Here is a 21,125-nt window from a genome sequence, read left to right as displayed (position 1 = left end):
GCTTATCTCCCAGGATATTTTGAGGTCCAGTCACTGCAGCCCTTCTTCCCCTTGCTAAACGCTTTTATGTTTCCAGATTCAATAATCATTTCTTTGTATCCAATCCTTTTTTTTTTAACTTTACTTTGAAATAATTTTAGACTTACAGAGCTGTTGCAAAAAAAATAGTATAGTACAGAGAACTCCTGCACACACTTCACCCAGCTTTCCCCAATGTTAACATCCCATATAACTTGGTACAATTATAAAAACTTGACATCGGTAAAATGACACTAAACTACAACCTTTATACAGGTATCACCAGTTTTCCCACCAGTGTTGTTTTTCTCAGTCTCTTCCGATCTGTGACAGTTCCTCATTCAGACCTTGACATTTTTTGAAGAGTATTTATTGATCTGGCACCTTGTAGAATGTCCTAAGTTTGGCTAATGTTTTCTTAAGGTTAAGGCCATGGATTTCTTTTTGTGAAAAACACCATAGAGGTGGTGTGCCCTTGGTGCATGATATCAGAGGGCACATATCAATATATCCCATTACCAGTTATGTTAACCTTGATCCTCTGGTTAAGATGGTGCCTGCCAGGTTTCCTCACTGTAAAGTCACTATTCAATCCTCTTAATATGCAGATGCCCCTAGAAGGAAACCAAATCCTCTCCCAATTGGAAGAGGCTACAGTGGAATGAATTTTTGGAGATAGATCATCTGCGTTGAATTCAGCAAGCTCCAGTTTCTCAAAGAAACACTGTAAGCTGAGGCTAACTAATTAGCAAATTATTTCCTGCTAGAGAACGCATAAATTTTTGTGGAAAACGGAACAACATAGTGTTGCAATAAAAATAGAAGTGAGGTGTTTTTTTTCCCTCTCCTGAGAACAAGGAAAGTAAAGGGAACAATGAACAGGCTGGAGAAGAAAACATAACCTGGCCTGAAAGTGTTAATCACTCCTTGCTTTATTTTAACGGTTACTAATCGGTAGTGTCTGTAACTAGATTTGTACTTCACAAAGCTAACCTCACTCCCTAACACTATGTAAATTACATCCTGTACCTATCACGCTAACGCTGTGTGAGTTACATCCTGGGCCTATCAACCCCAAACCTCATGTAAATTACATCGTGGTCCTGGTGTTTATATTCCCTGCGCCCCCTGGTAACAAATCACCCCCTGTAGCTTTTGCATTTCAGAAAGAAGGTCGTAGGCAGATAAACCAGAGACAAAGGGACCCAATTACCGGACTGCCTAACGCCAGCTATGACTGTTTTGAAATGCAAGGAGAAAAAGAATGCGAGACCTTCACTACTTTGATCCTTATCATATACCGGGGACTGCGAGCCCCACATATAAAATCTCCGTTTGGGGGTGGGGGAACACACAGTTCTTGAGGCGCTAGCCTGCTGTGTCTTCCCTTCTGCCTGGCAGAGGAATAAAGCCATCTCTCTTATCCTCTAAAATCTGTCTCGTATTTCTGTTCAGCATCGGTGCACAGAGAGACAAGATTTGTTGGCAACAATAGGGCTCCAGGAAGAAGGTGAGAAAATGAGGGAGCACAGAAATGTGAGGTGGCTTTTCCAAGGGAACACCGGGTGGCCGAGAGCTCGGGGTTCAAAGGCTGCAGACTCCCAGGCTAGACCTGACCGCTTCTCTCAGAGCCTGCATGGAATATTCCCAAGGGAGTCGCTCTGGAGACCACAGGGACGCTTGACTCCAGCCCGAACTCCGGATTTTCCCGCGTTTTCGGAGCTTTTTGGCTTCGCGCCTCATTTTGCCTGAGAGGGGGTCTCAGCAGCCCCCGTCCTCGCCTTCAGAATCGCTCACCACCCTCCACCCAGAACCTGCAGATCCAGCTCAGACCTCGGTTGAGAGTTGAAAGACTCTTCCAACAACGCGAACCAGCGTCTTTTCGGCACAGTGGGAATTAGGAATTTTCCATAGCTTAAGTGCTCCTTTGCTGTTCATTTTCGGACGGCACAGGGCAAGTTCCCCTCGAGCCCTGGGGCAGCTAAGATCCACCTACCCTCCCGCCCAGCCGTCCCACGCTGGCTCCTGATAGGCTACCGAGGCTGTCCGCCTTGACAGGGGGCTGTGCGCAGGCGCAGAGAGGCAGCGGGACAGGGCTGAGGGTTGGCTACGCGGAGCTACCGGATCGGTCCGAGATGGTGAGTGTCTGCCGGCAGCTTGTGGCAGGCGGCCGGGAGGTGGCCGAGCACGACTTCCCAACACCCTGAGCCTGGCCTTCCATCCTCCGGGGGCGGCTCCTAGCGCTGGACTGGGTATCCGCGGGGCTGGGCGGGGCCGGGGCCGAGTTGTCTGGAGGTCGGAACTGGGGCGGCGCGGGCCTCCAGACTAGACCGAGGGGACACCGGATCCCGCTGTCCCTAGACCGGAAGCAGTTGCTTGGGCCTCGGCGAAGGATTGACGGAGATGGGGAGGCAGGCCCGCAGGCCTCTGCCTCCTAGCATCCTGGGCCTTGTTGCGAGATAACAACAATAATGATTACACTTCCGGGAAGCTTAATTCGTGTCAGGCACTGCTAAGCGCTTTACCTACCCTGCCCTTCCTCCTCACCATAGCTGTGTGAAGTAGGTACGACCATTATCCCCCCTTTACATACTTGGAGTCTAAAGCCTGGTGAAGCTAAGTGCCTTGCCCCAGGAAATGGCGGAGGTGTATTTGAACCCTAGAAGCTCGACTGCTGCCTTTCTGTCCCTGTGGTTCTTTCGAGACGCTGGGACATGGTGCATGAGTCAGAAACCAGCGGGAGCCACCCTTGGGGTTCCTGCCTTCCTGGCTAGAACTGTGGGCTCTTTACGCCTTTACAGGTTTGTTTTCTTGTGTTTTTAATCCTCCAAACTTGTAAAAAACTTGAAAAGACCTTTTAAATGTTAAATCGTGTGAATGGTTTTCGGAAATCTTATTTAAGAATTTAAAGTCTATAAGAAAAATTGAAAAGGAATAAGAAACAGTGCCATGACCTGGAGGTGACGACTTATAATTAGGCATATTACTCCTATTAGTCATTTTCTCTTCAGTTTTTGCTTTATATAGTTTAGCTGTATACTTTGCTTTATATAGTTAGCTAGTTTATAGTATAGATGAAGTAACTTCATCTTTCACATCAATTTTTAAACTAAAAGAAATTTTTAACAAATAAATCTTACAGTAAAAAAAGTAATAATAATAATCTGAAAGGATCTAAGTGAGAAATAAATCTCCCACCCAGCCCTGACACCCAGCCTCAGTCTCCTTCAGAAACACTGTTAGTTTCTCTTATTAATATATCTATACAAGCATGTATATATGCCCCCTCTTTTTCTTACACAAATGGTAGCTTCCTGCAACCTGTACCATGCTGTTGTGTGTTGATATTCATAAAAGCACAACATATTTAGATGCACAGTTTAACAAATTGAAGCAGTACCAAAGTACGCAATGTAGAAAGTGTAGGTAGTCCCTATCTCACTTCCCTCTGGTAATGACTGTTGACAGTGAGTGTGTTTCCTTCCAGGTTTGTTTAGTGCATAAGCACATTTATATATAGCCTGTTTATTACATGAAACTGGAACATATGTATTTATACATATTAAGTTTACTTTAGGCTAATATGTGCAGATAATCTCATTCCGCAACCTACTCTGTTCACTAAAAGATATCAAATATTTTTCCATGTCGATAAATACAAATCTACTTCATTCTTTTAAAGGACTGTATTCATATTCTGTTGCAGTATATACATTTAGGTAGTTTACAGTTTTTCAATCCAGGCAATGCTGCAGTATTATTTTTGTCTTTTTTTTGCACTTATGTTAGTGTTATGTAGTAGTGGTACTTCTGGCATGCATATTTCAACATTTTGGTAGAAACTGACAAATTGCCCCTTAGGATGGTGAGGTGATATAAAAATCATCCATAATTAGCATCCAGTTTTACTCCATCACACAAGTATTTTCATCTTTGTACGTTCTCCTTCCTCTGTTCACATATGCTTATCTTTCAAGATGTACCTGCTAGTTTTTTGTTTGTTTGTTTTAATATAACTTTGTTGCTGCATTATCTTTGTAATGAATCATTTTTAGTAACTACCTAATAGTCAATGAAATATTTTTACCATAATTTGCCAAATCATTCCCCTGGTTTACATTTGGGTTGCTTCTAGTTCATTAACAGAGATAACACTGTGATGAATGTCTCTGAATGCATAGAGTTTGTTTTCTTTGTCTTTTTTTTTTAATTTATTAGTTTATTTCCTTAGGAGGAATTCTCAGGAAAAGAATTTCTGAGGCAAGGGGACCAGCACTTAAGGTTCTCGCAATAGTATTGTCCTGTAGCTTTCCCAAAAGGTCGTATTGCCTTCATACCAGTTTTGCCATAATACTGCCAGCATTCAAAAACATAATCATTCTGTGTGATATTTTGGAATTACTCCTTTGTTCTATTTGATGCAAATGTTTTTCCCTCCTTTTAATTCATTTTTGTTTTATAGCAATTAAAAATTTCATGCTTATTAGTCAAATTGGTCACAGTTCCTTTGTGAATCATTTGCTTCAGATGGTTATCCCTCCTATGCCAAACCAATGAATAATCTTGGAGTTTTACTGCTGCTTGTTTTTGTTGTTTGTTTTTTTTGTGTGTGTGTGTTTGTTTTGTCTGTCAGCAACACGCAGCTGGGAACTAGAGAACCCTTCTCTGATGCAGACACCCATGTTAATAGTAATAAAGAGTCCGGGTGCTGAGGATACCAGTTGGGCTGTTTCTAGGAGCAGGACAGGAATTTGGGGATGTGAGCCGACCCAGAATATCCACTCAGATATTTCTGGTACCAGTTGGCTAGCACTGCAGGGATGACAAACTTTAAAGACAAAGGTGGCATGACTTGGATGCCTAACTAGGACTCCTTTGCCATCTGCAGATGTCTCTGTTGCTGCTTGTGTCTTTTTGGCATCATTTGTTTTCTTTCTTGGCTCGTCAGGGCTGAACTTTAAGTTTGTTTTAAGCATTTTCTCCTGAAAGCAGGTGTGCAGTGCCTCCTCTAGACCTCATGACCCCCACTCACCCAGGCCTAGCCCCACGCTACTGGTTGGGGTCAGATTGGAGAAGCTATTTTCTAGTCTTCCAGGAAAAATTTTTTATTAAATTTGACTACATAAAAATTTTGAACTTCTGATTATTGAAAAAAATCATAAGGTTACATTTGAGAAGTGTAATTTATAATGATGGACAAAAGTCTAATATTTCTAACATAAGTTTTTGAAAATCAATAAGATATATGGAAAAATCAAGACTCAAAAAAGGAGAGATGCAAGCGAATTCCACTTTAACTTCACTGATAAGTTTTTTGTTTTTTATTTTTCTGACGAACCTCACTGATAATTCTTAAACATTAAAGAAAAGTTGGCTTTCTATTACTTGGGTTTTGCCTGTCAGATTAGCAAAGAATCAAAAACCTTGGCATTACTGGTTCTCTTTATTCCTTTGAACATGCCAGACTCCTTCCCACTTCACTGCCTTTGCTTTCATCCCATTGTGTGGAGTGCTTTTCTTTCTCATCATTTAGTTAAAGATTACATCTTCAGGTGTTCCTGACCACACTTGTCAAGTAGCATCCTCCTGTTCCCCCCGCCCCCCCCACCCCCACCCCATCCCTGTACCCTGCAAGAATCTTGGTCATTTGTTTTTGAAGTTCTCTTCCATCAAAATGTGAACTCCCTGAGGACTGGGACCTCATCATTTGTGGTCAGTGGTATATTCAGCTCTTATCTTTTTTTTTAAATTAATTTATTTATTTGGGGCTGCATTTTGGGCTTTTCTCTAGTTGCAGTGAGCGGGGGCTACTCTCTGTTGCAGTGCGAGGGCTTCTCATTGCGGTGGCTTCTCTTGTTGCAGAGCACGGGCTCTAGGTACGTGGGCTTCAGTAGTTGTGGCACTCGGGCTCAGTAATGTGGCTCGTGGGCTCTAGAGTGCAGGCTCGGTAGTTGTGGCACACGGGCTTAATTGCTGCATGGCATGTGGGATCTTCCCAGACCAGGGATCAAACCCGTGTCCCCTGCCTTGGCAGGCGGATTCTTAACCACTTCACCACCAGGGAAGTCCCTCAGCTCTTCTCTTGACCTGCTGTGTGTTTTTGGGCAAAAACTCTTCTCCTTTTTGAACCTTGGTTTTTCTCATTGTAAAATGGAGATCATACTAACCATGGAAGGTTCAGATGAGATGTGTCTGAAAACATTCATCCTAATATCTGACCTGTAGCAGATTCTGAGTATATGTGTATGTCCTCCCTTTCTTGGTAAGTGTGTTTACTTTTTAAGCAGTCAGATCTCAGTAGTTGGTTCTCATTAAATTTAGGATCAGCTAAACCTTAGCTCCTTTTCACCCTGGGTACTGTACTTAAAAAGGTTGGTTTTTGTAAAACATGGTTATAGAAATGGTTTTTATTTGTTCCTTAAGTATCTATTGAGCCTATGCTGTACCAGGTACTGGGATTACAAAGTCTAGGTTCCTGCTCCCAGGGTGCCTTGGGTCTGGAGGAGGAGACAGATGCAAAACAGGCAGTTACACTCCATTGTGATAAGTGCAGTGGAGTCAGGGTGCGTGGGTACCTAGAAGAGGGGCAGGTGTCAGAGAAGGCCTCCCATAGGAGGCTCATGAACTGAGTCCAAAGAGTTGGGAGTTAGTTACATCAAGTGGTTGAGTGAAGGAGAGAAGGTTGCTGCTTTCAGAAGGAGCAGCACATGCCAGGCCCCGGGCTCAGGCAGGCTGTGCTTGCCCCCTGCAGTCCGTTCTCCACACAGCAGCCAGGGCCATCCTTTTGAAAGAGATCTTGTCACTGCTCACCTCAAAACCTGCTAGTGGCTCCTCACACCCTCCCCATTAAAAACCAAAGTCATTACTCTGGTCTATGAGGCCCCCTGAAATCTAGTCTGATCCTGGCTCCCTCCCTCATCTGGCTGCCTGCCACTCACTGCCCTCAGCCACACTGGCTCCTTTGCTTTTTTTCTGGAACACTCTCCCTAGAAATCTGCATGGTTAGCTCCCTCGTTTCCTTTCAGATCTCTACTCAACTATCACCTTAGTGAGGCCTTCTCTGACCACCTTGTTTAAAATTGCCATCATCCCCTGCATTCCAGATCCCCCATCCCTACTGTATTTGACATTTGTATTTTATTTATGTTTTTTTTAAATGTCTGATTCCCTCCCCCCACCCACCAATGTCAGCTTCATGAGAGCAGGGATTTTTGTCGTATTTTGTTCAATACAGCATCCCTAGGCCTAAAACAACATCTGGCACATAGAAGTTTCCCATATAGTTATTGAATGAATAGCAGTCTTATGAAATTTCATCTTTTTCATTTCAGCCTCACTTTCCAATCTCCAGGGGTAATTTGGACTTCGATTCTGGCATCTTTGGTTTTAGTTTGCCCCGTCCCCAGTTTTTCTTTTTTTTTTTTTGTGGTACGCAGGCCTCTCACTGTTGTGGTCTCTCCCGTTGCGGAGCACAGGCTCTGGACGCGCAGGCTCAGCGGCCATGGTTCATGGGCCTAGCCGCTCCGCGGCATGTGGGATCTTCCCAGACCGGGGCACAAATCCGTGTCCCCTGCATTGGCAGGCGGACTCTCAACCACTGCACCACCAGGGAAGCCCTGCCCCGTCCCCAGTTTGATTGCAGATTGTTTGAGCTGTCCTAAATTGCCATCCTACTTATTCCTACATATTCTTATTCTCATAATGTTGAGAATGTCAGAGCCCTGTTCCCAAATCAGAGATGTCTGATCGCTTGGATAGACAGAGAGATGGGTTAAAAAAATGGTTTTAAATAGAAACAATGGGGACTTCCCTGGTGGTCCAGTGGTAAAAAATCTGCCTACCAATGCAGAGGATGCGGGTTCGATCCCTGGTCGGGGAACTAAGATCCCACATGCCGCGGGGCAACTAAGCCCGTGTGCCACAGCTACTGGGTTCACGTGCCTCAAGGAGAGAGGCTGCATGCTGCAAGCTACAGAGCTCACACACCCTGGAGCCCACGAGCCACAACTGGAGAGAAGCCCGAGCACCGCCACGAAAGATCCTGTGTGCCACAACTGAGACCCAATGCAGCCAAATAAATAAACAAATAAATAGATATATATGTGGAATTATTATATAAAAAATAGAAACAATATAATAAAGAGGCTGTTTTAAAAAAAGAGAAAGAAACGAAAACCTAATCTATACTTCTCTGCTCTCAGTGTGACTTTTTTTTTTTTTCCATAATCCTAGCCCTCTTCTTGTTTTCATATGTATGCAATCTCACAGCACTTTCTCTTTGTGGTGGTATAAATATTCTGATCCCCATTGTTAATGTATGTATTATATTCCTGTGAACGGACGTTCCAAAATTTCCTTGGCCTTTTCCCTAATTACTGGGCATTTTGAGCTCCTCCTGCTTTTTTGTTATTGCAGATGTCACTGCAGCAAACATCTTGCTGTGTTCTTTTAGTTCTTTTGGATTATTTCCTTAGGATGAATTTCCAGGAGGGTTACCAGGTCAGATTGAGTACTGTATAGTTTTGACCACTATCATGCTTTACCGCTCCTCTCCAGAATAGTGTGTAGTAGGAGCTCACTGAAAGTCTGCTGAATGAATTATGATCCCATACGTGTATAACCCACGGTATTATACTCTCACATCCACATAGCTAGCCCTGTCCTTTTACCAAGGCTCCAGATTATAGAGGCATTAGGCTCTCTGCCATTTTGTAGAAGGAACTTGTTTGCCCTTCCCTCTGGCATTTGAGAGTATTCACATGTCATTGGGGAGTGGGTGGCAGAGACTGGATTGTGAGGCTTGTGCCTACTAGAAAAACAACCTTTGTGCCATCTCCGTCCACTGTTTAGAAGCTCCTCCCCCTGGGCCAACTCATTAGCCCATGAGGGTGGGGGACCACTCTCTTGATGAACAGAGCCTCTGTTTCCAACATAGTCTGACTCTCGGCCTGTGAGGAGCTTCTGACTAGATTCTGGATGGGTACAGAAGGGATCTCCTGAGAACAAACACTTCAGGCCAGTCTCTGTCCACAGGAAGAGTTAGACCTAGTTCAGTTTAACAGCTATTTATTGAACCCCTACTCTGCAGACCATTATAGAGACTCCAAGTAAAGCAGCACCTAATGCATCCCCAGAGAGGTACAGTCAAGGCTTCATGGAGGAGGTGATATCTTAGACGATCTAGAAGATTTTGCTGGATTTCAGCAGAGAAGAGGCCTTGTTCGGGTAAAAAGATGTGGAGACAGGGAGGTATGGACATGTAGGTGGAGAGTGGATGGAAGGGTAAAAGAGATGGGAATAATAATAGAGAAGGGCTTGCAAGGTGAGAGCCCAAAGTCTGTCCACCCTGTTTACAAATTCCATGTGCCAGAGTATCCCACCCAGACTAGCACCCAGAGATGCAGGATTAATGAGCCCCTTCCTCAGCATTTGCTATGGCTGTGTGCCACGTGTCACCCTATCTCAGGTGCCAGCTTATTAGGTCACTGAGTCTATCCTCATGGGATCATTTTGCTTCCTTTGGAGTGTTTTCAGTTGTGCTCTTTGGGCCACAAATGATGATGTGTCTCCTTCCTGTTAGACACCTGTTTGGATTTTCTTTAATTATTGGAGTCCTCTGGTTTGTCCCCCAGCTGTACCAAATATGTGAGACATGGTTGTATCTGTACTCCTGGGAATGGTATTTGAATTCTGCTCCCCAGCAGCTGAGGGGCAAAGGGCCCCTGGTGGGCAAAGGGCCAGGAGCACAGCCCCACCCCATACTGGGAAGATGATGGTTTAGATGCTGGTGGTGGCCTAGAGACCATTCCAAATAGGCCTGGGGAGCTTTCAGGAAGTGCCACGTGCCTGGGTGTTACTTGTTTGTTGTTGGAACGTGTGCTTCATCTGCCAGGGCTGTGAGGGAGTTGATCCAGCCTTCCTGACCCCTCCTAACCTTGGTCTTATTCTCTCTGGCAGGCAGAGGTGGAGGAGACACTGAAGCGACTTCAGAGCCAGAAGGGCGTGCAGGGAATCATCGTTGTGAACACAGAAGGTACACCCTCCTTCTGGCCATGACCTGAGTGCAGGCAGGCCCCCAGAAAATAGCCCAACACAGCATAACACTTGCTTTTTACTAAACCTCTCATTACCTGATCTATTTCTCACCCTTTTTTTTTTTTAAACACCTCTAGTGTCCAAGCACTATTACTAGAATTCTAAATTTAAAAAAAGGAAAAATTCACTCTATCCCACTGCCCTGACACATCATACTTTTCAGTATGCCATACTTCTTCAGCCCTTGTCCTGGTGCATTTTCTCTTGGTCATAATTATAGTTGTTACTCTTTTGCATATGTTTTACTCATGAGTTTTTGTTTGGTTGGTTTTTTTTTGTTTTTTTTTTTGCTCCGTGGTTTATATAAGAAATATTTTTAACTGCCAGTACAATGTCTGTTGACCATCCTACATTTATGCTGTTTCTACTTTTTTTTGCTAGATAATACTCTTGTCAACTTCTTTGGGCCTATAGTTTTCCCTCCTCTTCTGGGACATTATTTCAACAACTAGAAGAGTACAGATGCTAATTTTCTCATACTGCAGTAGACGTGGTGAGGAAGGGAACTAACATTATCACACAAGTATTCTGTGCCAGGCCATGGGCTGGTGCTTCACAAAACGTATTTTTTCACTTATCCCTTGAAGCAGCTCTGTTGTCTCCATTTTGCAGTGGAGAAGAGTGAGTCTAGAAATTTAATTGATTCACCTACCATTATAGAGCCAAGATTTCATCCCAAGTCTGTCTGAACACACTTGTGCTCTTTCTCCCACACTGTGCAGTGAAGGACCAGAGGGTGGCTGCTGGACCATGTCCCAGGCCATGTCCAGGGTCACCCAGCTGGGCTCCCCCGATTCTCAAATCCGGTGCATTCAGTCAGCTCTGCTTTGTTTGAGGCTCCTTGAGAGCCTCTGTGTGTATGCATTGTCATTCTGGGCCTTGTTTTGGAAAGGCAGAATTCTCAACAGTGCCTACTTAAATAGAGCAGAATGAAAGTCACCAAGGGTGACAAATTGAAGGTGGCATGTCCTCAGAATGTTGTTTTCCAAGTCGTCAGACCCTGGACAGCCCAGAGCCAGGCAGAGTGTGCTCCCCAGCTTTGTCAGACTCTAATTAAACCACGAGGTCTTTGCGTTCAAAGGAGGCAGCAGGTTGAGGAGCCCAGAGGACACTGGGAGGCAGGTCGGATCCATCACTGATCAACTGGGTGGCCTGAGGCTTCCCCTTCCTCTTCAGAACTTAGCTGCCTTAAATGGAGTGGTTGGTCCTTGCTACAGGGAGCTTCTTGCTCCAAGACCCAAAAGACTGTATGTCACTCAGAAAAAGACTCTCTTCTGGGACTGGACATTTTTGACCCCAGATGGGGAGGAAACAGCCCTAGGGGCTGACTCCCCAGCTGGGACCCCTAAGCTTCCAGTAGTATTCCAAACCACAAGCCTTCATTCTTGCCTTAAAACTGCCCCAAAAGTTGAGCTATTTCATTTGGAAAATATAGCCCCAACTGCTTACCACCTTTTGGATACTAATGATGAGGACTTATTTTTTGTATACTAATGTGGCAGTATGGCACAGTGGCTAAGAGTATGGAATGTGGAACCAGACTGCCTGGGTTTGAATCCTGACCCTACTTACTTATCAACTGTATGATCTTAACAAGTCACTTAACCCCTCTGTTCCAGTTTCCTCATCTGTAAAATGTGGACAGTCATACTACTTTCTTCTAAGGGAAGCATTTAGAACGGTGCCTGATGTATAGTAAATGCCATATGAATGTTAAAAATTATTGTGTGTGTGTGTGTGTGTGTGTGTTTGTGTGTGTGTGTGTGTGTTTATTTATTTATTTATTGGCCATGCCGCGTGGCATGTGGGATCTTAGTTCCCCAACCAGGGATCGAACCCATGTCCCCTGCAATGGAAGCACAAAGCCTTAACCACGGGACTGCCAGGGAAGTTCCTGTGTTTATTTTTAATTTATGTTCCATTCACGGAGCTCCCACTTCAGTCTCTCATTTACATTTCACACAGTGACCCTGCAAAGCAGGGACATTTGCCCGTTTTTCAGATGAGAAACTGGAAGCTGAGAGCGGTGAGGTAACCTGCCCGAGATCACCCAGCCATAGATGGAGGTGGTCAGAACTCACTGCTCTGTGGGGCCCTTAAGCCCTCTGAAGACTTCTGTTAGAGATGATCAGTTAAGGATGATTGTATTAGGGACCTTTATTACCCCTCTCAGGCTTTCCTACCCCCATGATTCAGCTCAGCTGCCTCTTCCTGCAGGATGCCTTCCTTGACCATCCCAGCCCAGAGGGATTGCTTCCCACCCCTAAAATCATGACATGCTCTTGTCCCAGTCACTTAGCAACCACCTGCCACTGCCTGTTGACGTCTCAGCCTTGGCCAAATTTAAATGGTGTTTCATAATAAAAGTGTGAGTTTAAGCAGACTTAACCAAGAATGTAAGGAACAGGGCTTCCCTGGTGGTGCAGTGGTTAAGAATCCACCTGCCAATGCAGGGGACACGGGTTCGAGCCCTGGTCCAGGAAGATCCCACATGCTGTGGAGCAACTAAGCCCATGCATCATAACTACTGAGCCCACGAGCCACAACTACTGAAGCCCGTGTGCCGCAACTACTGAAGCCCGCGTGCCGCAACTACTGAAGCCCGCGTGCCGCAACTACTGAAGCCCGCGTGCCGCAACTACTGAAGCCCGCGTGCCGCAACTACTGAAGCCCGCACGCCTAGAGCCCGTGCCCCACAAGAGAAGCCACCGCAATGAGAAGACTGCGCACCGCAACGAAGAGTAGCCCCCGCTCACCGCAGCTAGAGAAAGCCCGCGTGCAGCAGTGAAGACCCAGCGCAGCCAAAAATAAAATAAATAAATAAATTTATTTTTAAAAAAGAAAGAAGAATGTAAGGAACATTCTATTTGTACCTCTCCAGACCCCCTGCCATCTTCTGCTGCTACCCACACAGGGCAAAATAAAAGACTCAAATATGTAAACTCTCTGAGGGCAGGGATTTATCTCTTGTATTCACTACTGTGTCCCCAGCACCTGCAACAATGCTGACACAAAGTTGGTGCTTAATAAACATCTGTTAAATTTTGTTAATGTTTTTTAATTGTTGATTGATAGAGGTGGGTTTGGTGAGAGGACCTGGCTATACAACCTGACAGATCTGAGCCCCAGATTAGAAATCATGCCTTCGAGGTGACCAGCCACTTCTGTGGGCTGCACAGTGCCCATTTGTGAGGGCAAAGGCCTAGAATAGGCAGCCTAGTCATTAGGCTGTCTGTGAGGTGTTCCCCAGCTCTGGCATCCTGTGAATCTGGAATTATCTCGTCCTTGTTTGAAATTATCCCCAGTTTTGGTCCCTGCCCTCCATCCCCACCCTGCCAGCTCCATGTTTTCTTTTGTTTTTAAAGTGAGCCAACAAGAAGTTAGTTTCTTTTCTCCTTTACACAGTGTCTCACTTGGCAGAAATGTGATCACATTCATGACAGTATTTGGGGGTTTTGGGGTATTTGTTTATTTTAAATATTTATTTATTCAGCTGCACTGGGTCTTCGTTGCGCCATGCTTGATCTTTGTTGCCACGTGTGGGATCTTTATTTGCAGCGTGCAAACTCGTAGTTGCTGCATGTGGGATCTAGTTCCCTGACCAGAGATCAAACACCAGCCCCCTGCATTGGGAGCACGGAGTCTTAGCCACTGGACCACCAGGGAGGTCCCATGACAGTATTTGAACTACTAGAAGTACACCTGTGTCTACTCATTTATCAACAGCCATAAATGCTTAATGCAGTCTCTCTAAAGACACTGGTGAGCACAGCAGACCTGGTTCTGGCCCCCAGGGAGCTTAAAGTCTGCTGGGGGGGCAAACATAATGATCACTTCCAGAAAGGTGTGATACCAAACTCGAGTTAACTGCTCTGAAGTACAGTTGCATGGTGCTGGGACTGTAGAATGAGGGCACTGACCACATCTGGGGGTGGATGGAGACATGAGCGACAGTGGGAGTCAGGAGAGAATAGGGGAGGGAAAGAAAGTTCGAGGCAGAGGGACGTGAGAGAAGGTGGCCTTGTGGTATGTAAAAGAGAAGGTCAAGAAGTTTGATACCCAAACTTTGCCAGGCCTCGAGACTGGCCCCTCAAGTTTCCTGGGGGATGGGATTTACTGTGTGGGTGATGTTGATAATAAATCAACACTTATTACATGCATACTGTTGCTAAATATTCTCAAATGAATTAACCCATATTTAATCCTCACAGCAGCACTTTGAAGCACAGATGAGGAAATGGAGGCTCAGAGAGGTTAAATCACTTGTGTAAGGCCATAGCCACAAAGGGGCAGAGCTGGGGTATAAGCCCAGGTCATCAGATTTCAGAGTTCCTGCTCAGTCCTCTCCTCAGCTGCTTATACTGCCAACCTCAGGAGGGTTCCACTATTGAATGAGGCCTTGTGGGGCCCTGGTGGGTACATTGTTGCCATCCAGGACCCAACAGCGGCCCTGGTGACCTGGTCATCTTGTCCCTTAAAGACAAGTGATCACTACAACCTGTTCTCATAACTCCACTTGGCTGAAACCAGCTTCTGTGACTCAGCTGCTTCTCCTGCTACCATGCCCTCTTCTGCCCACTCTCATGTTCCTCTACCCTAGTAAGACAAGGTTGGATCAGTTTCTTGCCACTCATGGGTAGGCCTGAGGGTGACTGTCTTTGGCTGATCCCTCAGCTGGTCTGTTATGGGCCAGATAGCAGGGTCCTGGACCCCAAATCCAGCCACTTATGTGTGGGGAGCCACTTGGGCCACATTTGTCACAAGGGCCTGTCAGCTGTGGGCACTCAGGGCCTCATTGATGGAGCCTTCTGCTGACATGTTACAGTGATTCACAGGCACCTTATGCCCCAATCGTGGCCTGAGGTGGCTCAAGCTGAGCCCTCTTCCTCACCTCCATGACAATAGGCACTGTCCAGTGAGGGAGGTCCATTTAATAGTTCATCACAAGGAAGCAGTCCTCAAAACAGAAAAGGCTTGATGCAGGACGTTGTTCACTGCACAGTAATTAAGTAAAAAATCCAGCCTTAGTACCCAGCAACAGGGGAATGATTAACCCCGTGGAATGGCCATTTGTGGGCTCCCTGAAAGCAGTAGCAATGCTGTTTACAAGGGTGTTTGCAGACAGAGAAACAGGCTTTAAATTGGGGGCGCAGCCATGTGTATAGACAGTGTGTTTATAACTGGGCTGGGCTTCCCTGGTGGCACTGTGGTTAAGAATCCGCCTCCCAATGCAGGGGACACGGGTTCGAGCCCTGGTCCGGGAAGATCCCACATGCCATGGACCATCTAAGCCCGTGCACCACTACTGAGCCTGCGCGCTAGAACCCACGAGCCACAACTACTGAAGCCCATGTGCCTAGAGCCCGTGCTCTGCAACAAGAGAAGCACCTCAATGAGAAGCCCATGCACCGCAATGAAGAGTAGCCCCCGCTCGCTGCAACTATACCACGCGCAGCAACGAAGACCCAATGCAGCCAAAAATAAAAATAAATTAAAAATAAATAAATTAAAAAAAATAATAATAATAACCATCACACCAGTGATGGTTCTATCTTGACACAGGCTGACCTTTCTTCTTCTATCTACTTTTTAGTATTTACAGATTTGTAGGAGGTATTCTCCTTGTTTCTGTTCTAAGTGTTATGAATGATAGTCTCTCCTTCTTTTGCTGGAATCGAGCCAGTATGATGTGGCCCTGTGAAAGGAGCCTGGGAGTCGAGCCAACAGGCCTGCATTTGAATCCTGACCCCACTGCTTCTCTTTACCTGCTGTGTGACCACAGGCAGGCCACCTCACCACTCAGAGTTTCTGTTGCCTCATTGGCAAGTAAAGATGGTGACGCCGCCCTTAGAGTAGTTCTGGGAACTGGTGTTGACATACTTCAAGTGCTCAACACTTGCCTGTCAAGCTTTTAGTAAATAGTGGGCCTTGACTGTTAACTGCCAGTCTAGACTAGAATTATGGGTGTGGGGCTAAGAGCTGGGCAGAAAGGGACCCCAATGTTCTGCTCAGTCTCTGTCTTCTCTCCCCTCAGGCATTCCCATCAAGAGCACCATGGACAATCCCACCACCACACAGTACGCCAACCTCATGCACAACTTCATCTTGAAGGCCCGGAGCACCGTGCGTGAAATTGACCCCCAGAATGACCTCACCTTCCTTCGAATTCGCTCCAAGAAAAATGAAATTATGGTTGCACCAGGTAAGGGGTCTTCCACATCCCCACTTAGGAGCAGACCCTCACAGTGCATGCTCTGTAGCTATCAGGACAGCTTAGCACATGGGTGTCTCCATAGGTTCCACAGAAAGGCCTGAAGAGCAGAAGGTACAGATTTGATTGCCTTACCACCTGGCCTGTCTCCAGCTGGCGTCCCCAACAAGTACTCATTCACAGTGACTCTAGGCCAGACCCCGTCCTGGGTTCTAGGCCACAGCGGGGAATTATGTTCTCATGGGGGAGAGAGACATATAAGCATATCACAGTGTAATCCTCACCTTGATGTGGGGGAATTCAAGGAGCACTTGGGAACATAGAGGAGGGTGTGATTAGGGCTGCTTGTGGCTGCTTGTGGCGGTCAGCAAAGGCTTCCCAGAGGAGGGAGCACTTGAGCTGAGTCTTGAGGGCACAGGTGAAGAGTAAGCAAGCAGGGTGGGGCTTGGGGGTGCCGGGGGTGAGAAAGCTACGCTTGAAGAAAAAGGAATTCAGTGCTTCTAAACCAAAGTGTGAGGCAAAAACACCATGCGCTATTTTATCCTTGAAAAAATGTTAATTTGCCCACTTCCAAACGATAGTCCTATTTCTCTGGACCCCATGCAGACAGCCCTTCCTCCAGCACTGGAAGAGATTGCTGATTTTGTTTCACATGAAGTGCTTGGCTTGCACTTGGGGACTGTGTGGTGCAAACAATACCTGTCTTAGGTGTTAGGATCATTCTCAGGATGATGAGATGCTTACCGTGGGAGGAACCCATAAGGACTAGGACCACAGGAGGGGACAGCAGGGCCACCTGCCCTGCCCTGCCTCACCTCACTCACATGCACAGCCTGGAGTGGTAGATCCTCCAGGACTGTTTTTGCAGTTACTTCTCCCCCTCCATCTCAATTTTGGCTGAGCCCGGTGGTTGCGTGTGCCTGAGCTAAATGTGCACATGGTGATGGAGGCGGCAGCAGTGCAGCTTGTCTAGGGCGCCAGGATATGTGTAGGAAGGAGTGTGAGGTGATACGTTTCATCCAGTTTAGAAGGGGCCTCAAACACCAAACTCAGCTGCATGGACTTGACCCTGTGAGCAGAGGTTTTTTTAAGGCAGGAGGTGATAGGATTGTGATTGGGGGCCTGGATGAAAGAGGGCAGTGGGGAGGCTGGGACATTGACTGCCCCTGGGCTTTGCAACACAGGTGCCGAGGAGGCTGGCTGCAGAATTCTGAGGTATTTGATGGCGGTCAACCACTCCTTGCAGCAGAGCAATATTGGTTCTGTTCCCAGGCCTGTTCGGGTCCAGTTGAGCTGCTTGGAAGGATGTGAAGGAGAGACCCATAGAGCCAGTCACAGGGGCCCACAGTCTCCTGGGGACACTCCCTGGAGGGGTGGGGACAGAGCAGGTCAGTCACAAATAAGAACCTAGGATAACTTCAGAGTCATTTATTCCAAAAACATACATACACTGTTTATCAATTTAATCACTGTCTAATGCATCTCCGACCAATGATGAGGTCTCTGATTCTGTCAGCAAAAATACACTGCAGCAGGCACAGCATCTGTTTTCCCGGCTTCACCTCTTACGAGCATGACCTGTAGCAAGTCACAGAACACCTCCGAACCTCTGTTTCCACATCTGTAAAGTGTCTAGTAGGGGCCATTACTGCTCTGGTATTCTGAGATGCCTCATCTGGTTGAGTATGTTGGCACGAGTTTGGGCAGAAAGACTTGGAATCAGATTTGAACTCGCATCCCTCCCAAGACTTCATGCTGTGTGATTACAGACAAACCTCCACTCCCCTAGAAATTAGGCTACCAACCCTCCAAATCAGAGCAGACCTTGTGCCCCACCTGGAAGCTCACAATGTGAAGCAAGGACAGATTATGTGGTCTCCAAGTCGACAGACTCTCGGTGGACAGCATCTCTTGGCTTAAAGCTTCCAGGAATGTCTGCTCTGGAACAGCTGAGTTAACACAGTGTAATCAAGCTTTAACACACTGCTTTCCACAGAGCACTGGGAGTGCTATTATTGAATGTAGAGCTTGATTATTCGGAAGAAAAGACACTGGTATTGCTAATAGTATCTGTTTTTATCAGTTTTATCGGTGGCTTGTTAATTATTTCTATTTTTATTAGTGATTTTTCACTTACGCAGATTGCTTAGCCATGAAACTTAAGTCTTATAATATCTGTTCCTTCCCAGATGTCCGTTGTCATGGGAAGAAGCAACCTTCAGGCTTGAATCTGAACAGACACAAAGCAGACATGGCCAAGGTCCTGCCATTTTTCACATGTTCAGCAGGGGGGTAGACCAGAGGCATTCAGCATCTGAGTCAAACCCAGCTACCCCACCTGGCATGTTTACCTTGGCTTGGGCAAGTCATTTAATTCTCTGAGCCTTAGTGTTCTCATTAGTAAAAATGAGAAAACACTGGGCCCTGCCTCATAGAGTGATTCAAGGATTCATTGAAGTGCTGTATGAGAAGTGATTGACCCAGAGCCAGCACGTGGAAGCCTTCGTGAATGTTTGCAGTTTGATTATTAAGTGGGCAAAGCTGAAACACCCCGCTTCTCCCACTTCCTCTTTTATAAAGTAAGAGGCAGTCAGGCTCACCCCAGAGGACTTGGACTTGCTATGATTTCATGATAGACATTCCTTCTGACTGGCTGGATCCCCAGAGCTGAAATTCAGGTAGCTTTGGACCCCTTTGACCTGGTGCCTTTGAAATTTTCTACTCCAGGAGGCTCTGGAAGGCTAGCAACTGAACTTATGACAGAACTGACATTAACCCAAGACCAGCGGGGTTGAGGTTAGAATTCTATCTTTGATACTAACTGGCTGGGTAACCTTAAACTAGTGGTTCTTCGTGCAGCATCAGCATCACCTGGGAACTTGTTAAAAATGCAAATTATCTGGCTCCACCCCAGACCCACTGAGTCCAAAGCCTTGGGGGTGGGACCAGTAGTGTTGTTTTAAACAGCCTTCCGAGTGATTCCGACACCCTGTAGTTTGAGAACCACTGCTGTAGGAAACCTTGAACCTGAGTTTCCCTACCCCAAAAAACGTGATAATCCTACCTCCCTGTTGGTACTGGGAAGATTAGAAATGAGGATGCGGGGACTTCCCTGGTGGTCCACTGGTTAAAAATCCTCCTTCCAATTCAGGGGACGCGGGTTCGAACCCTGGTCAGGGAACTAAGATCCCACATGCCGCAGGGCAGCTAAGCCCACGCACCACAACTACTGAGTCCACATGCCTCAACAAGAGAAAAACGCGTATGCGACAACTAGAGAGAAGCCCACACGCCACAAGGAAAGATCCTGCACACCTCAACAAAGATCCCTCATGCCACAACTAAGACCTGATGCAGCCAAATAAAAAAAAAAAAAAGAAAGAAAGAAATGAGGATGCGCTGCTGAGCACCACCCCCGGGTAGGCTGAGGGCCCCACTTCGTGGCAGCCACATGTGCAGAAGCCCCCACAGGAAATTTGCAAGTTTATCTTCTGTTTCCCCAGCAATTGGAAGCAGCCTGAGTATTGATGCTTTTTATCCCTCTCTGCCCCACCACCACTTTACAGTTGGTGTTTTAATGATTTATTGGCTTTGTGGTGTGTTTTTCTCCCATTTTACATTTAGTGATTTGTTTTTTCATTTTTCCTCTTTTGCAGATAAAGACTATTTCCTGATTGTGATTCAGAATCCAACCGAATAAGCCGCTCTCTTGGCTCCCTGCGTCATTCCTTAATTTAATGCCCCCTCAAGAATAATAGCATTAATCATGTCAACTGACTGGCATATGGAAGTCACCTTAGAGCCCTCTCAGACCAATCCGGCTGCAGCTCCACCTACCCCACCAAAGTCATCTCTCTGCTGGCCAGTCGCACCTGATTTTCCAGGAGGAAAATCCCATCCAGGTTTATGGAGCAAGAGATTGTGAGAAGCCCACACACCCTGTTTCCTTCTGACTTTGAGTTCACTTTGTTGCCCTTGGAAAAGGCTGTTTTTCTTTAACTAAAAATAACCAAACCGCTTTCCCTGCTGTGTGTCTTTAAACACTAGGTTGAAAAGGCCTCCCTTCCTGTGTAATCACGTGGTCTGAAGGCTGAGCCCGGTGCCCCCATGGTGGATTGTGCTCCATACTGCACCTGTGGCCACACTTTCTGTGCTGGACCTGTTTTATGACTGGTGTCCTGGTTTCTGGGCCTCTTGTCCCTAGCCACCCCTTTTATCATTTCTCACCCCCACCAATGTTTTGAAAGGTTTTTTTTGACTACACTTAACTGGGGAAAGGAAAGGAAAGGAGTGAAATTTGTTGAGTACCAGGTGTGGCTTATATCATCCACATAGTTCCCTACAGACGGAGTGGTAAAGCCATCTTGAAGATGAGGAAGTTGGGTTCTCAAGAATGGCTTGCCTGAGGTCTCACAGCCGGGAGCACAGGTGTCTGACTCCAAAAGCTCTGCTCTTTCCACACTACCTTCCCCAGAAATCCCAGATGGTCTGGTTCACCCGAGTGAGCTCATCCTGGATAAGCATCCACCTTCCCTTAGACTCGAGTCCTGGGGTGCGGTGGGGATGAGGGGCTGCACCAGCCACTCAGGCTGTAGGCCACTCGTCATCCAAACTATGCTTGGGCCCTACCCTAGACCAATTAAATCATAATCCCTGAGAGTAAGCTCTGGGCATCATCAGTTTGTAAAAGCTCCCTGGACATACAGCTAGGGTTGAGAACCACTGGCATAGCCCTTCATGCCCTGGTTAAGAGTACAGGAGGCTATAGCAAAAATATCATTCAGAGATAAGAACTTCTGAA

The 21,125-nt window shown here is 46.3% G+C and overlaps 1 protein-coding gene across 2 annotated transcripts; it reads left to right on the top strand.

The window, feature by feature from the left end:
- The first annotated feature begins 2,015 nt into the window (after positions 1-2,015).
- Positions 2,016-20,346, top strand: DYNLRB1 (dynein light chain roadblock-type 1). Of its 2 annotated transcripts, XM_032606742.1 has the most exons (4): positions 2,021-2,156; positions 9,976-10,051; positions 16,148-16,315; positions 19,981-20,346. In XM_032606742.1, the coding sequence occupies exons 1-4, from the start codon at positions 2,154-2,156 to the stop codon at positions 20,022-20,024; spliced, it is 291 nt and encodes a 96-aa protein (XP_032462633.1). In that variant the 5' UTR covers positions 2,021-2,153; the 3' UTR covers positions 20,025-20,346. The 2 variants fall into 2 exon arrangements, with proteins under 2 accessions (XP_032462632.1, XP_032462633.1); XM_032606741.1 differs by lacking the exon at positions 19,981-20,346 and having other exon boundaries at positions 2,016-2,156; positions 16,148-19,943.
- The last annotated feature ends 779 nt before the right edge of the window (positions 20,347-21,125 follow it).

The sequence above is a fragment of the Phocoena sinus genome, chromosome 15 (assembly GCF_008692025.1).
Source record: "Phocoena sinus isolate mPhoSin1 chromosome 15, mPhoSin1.pri, whole genome shotgun sequence".
NCBI classification, from domain to species: Eukaryota; Metazoa; Chordata; class Mammalia; order Artiodactyla; family Phocoenidae; genus Phocoena; species Phocoena sinus.
This window is presented reverse-complemented; position numbering and strand designations above follow the sequence as displayed.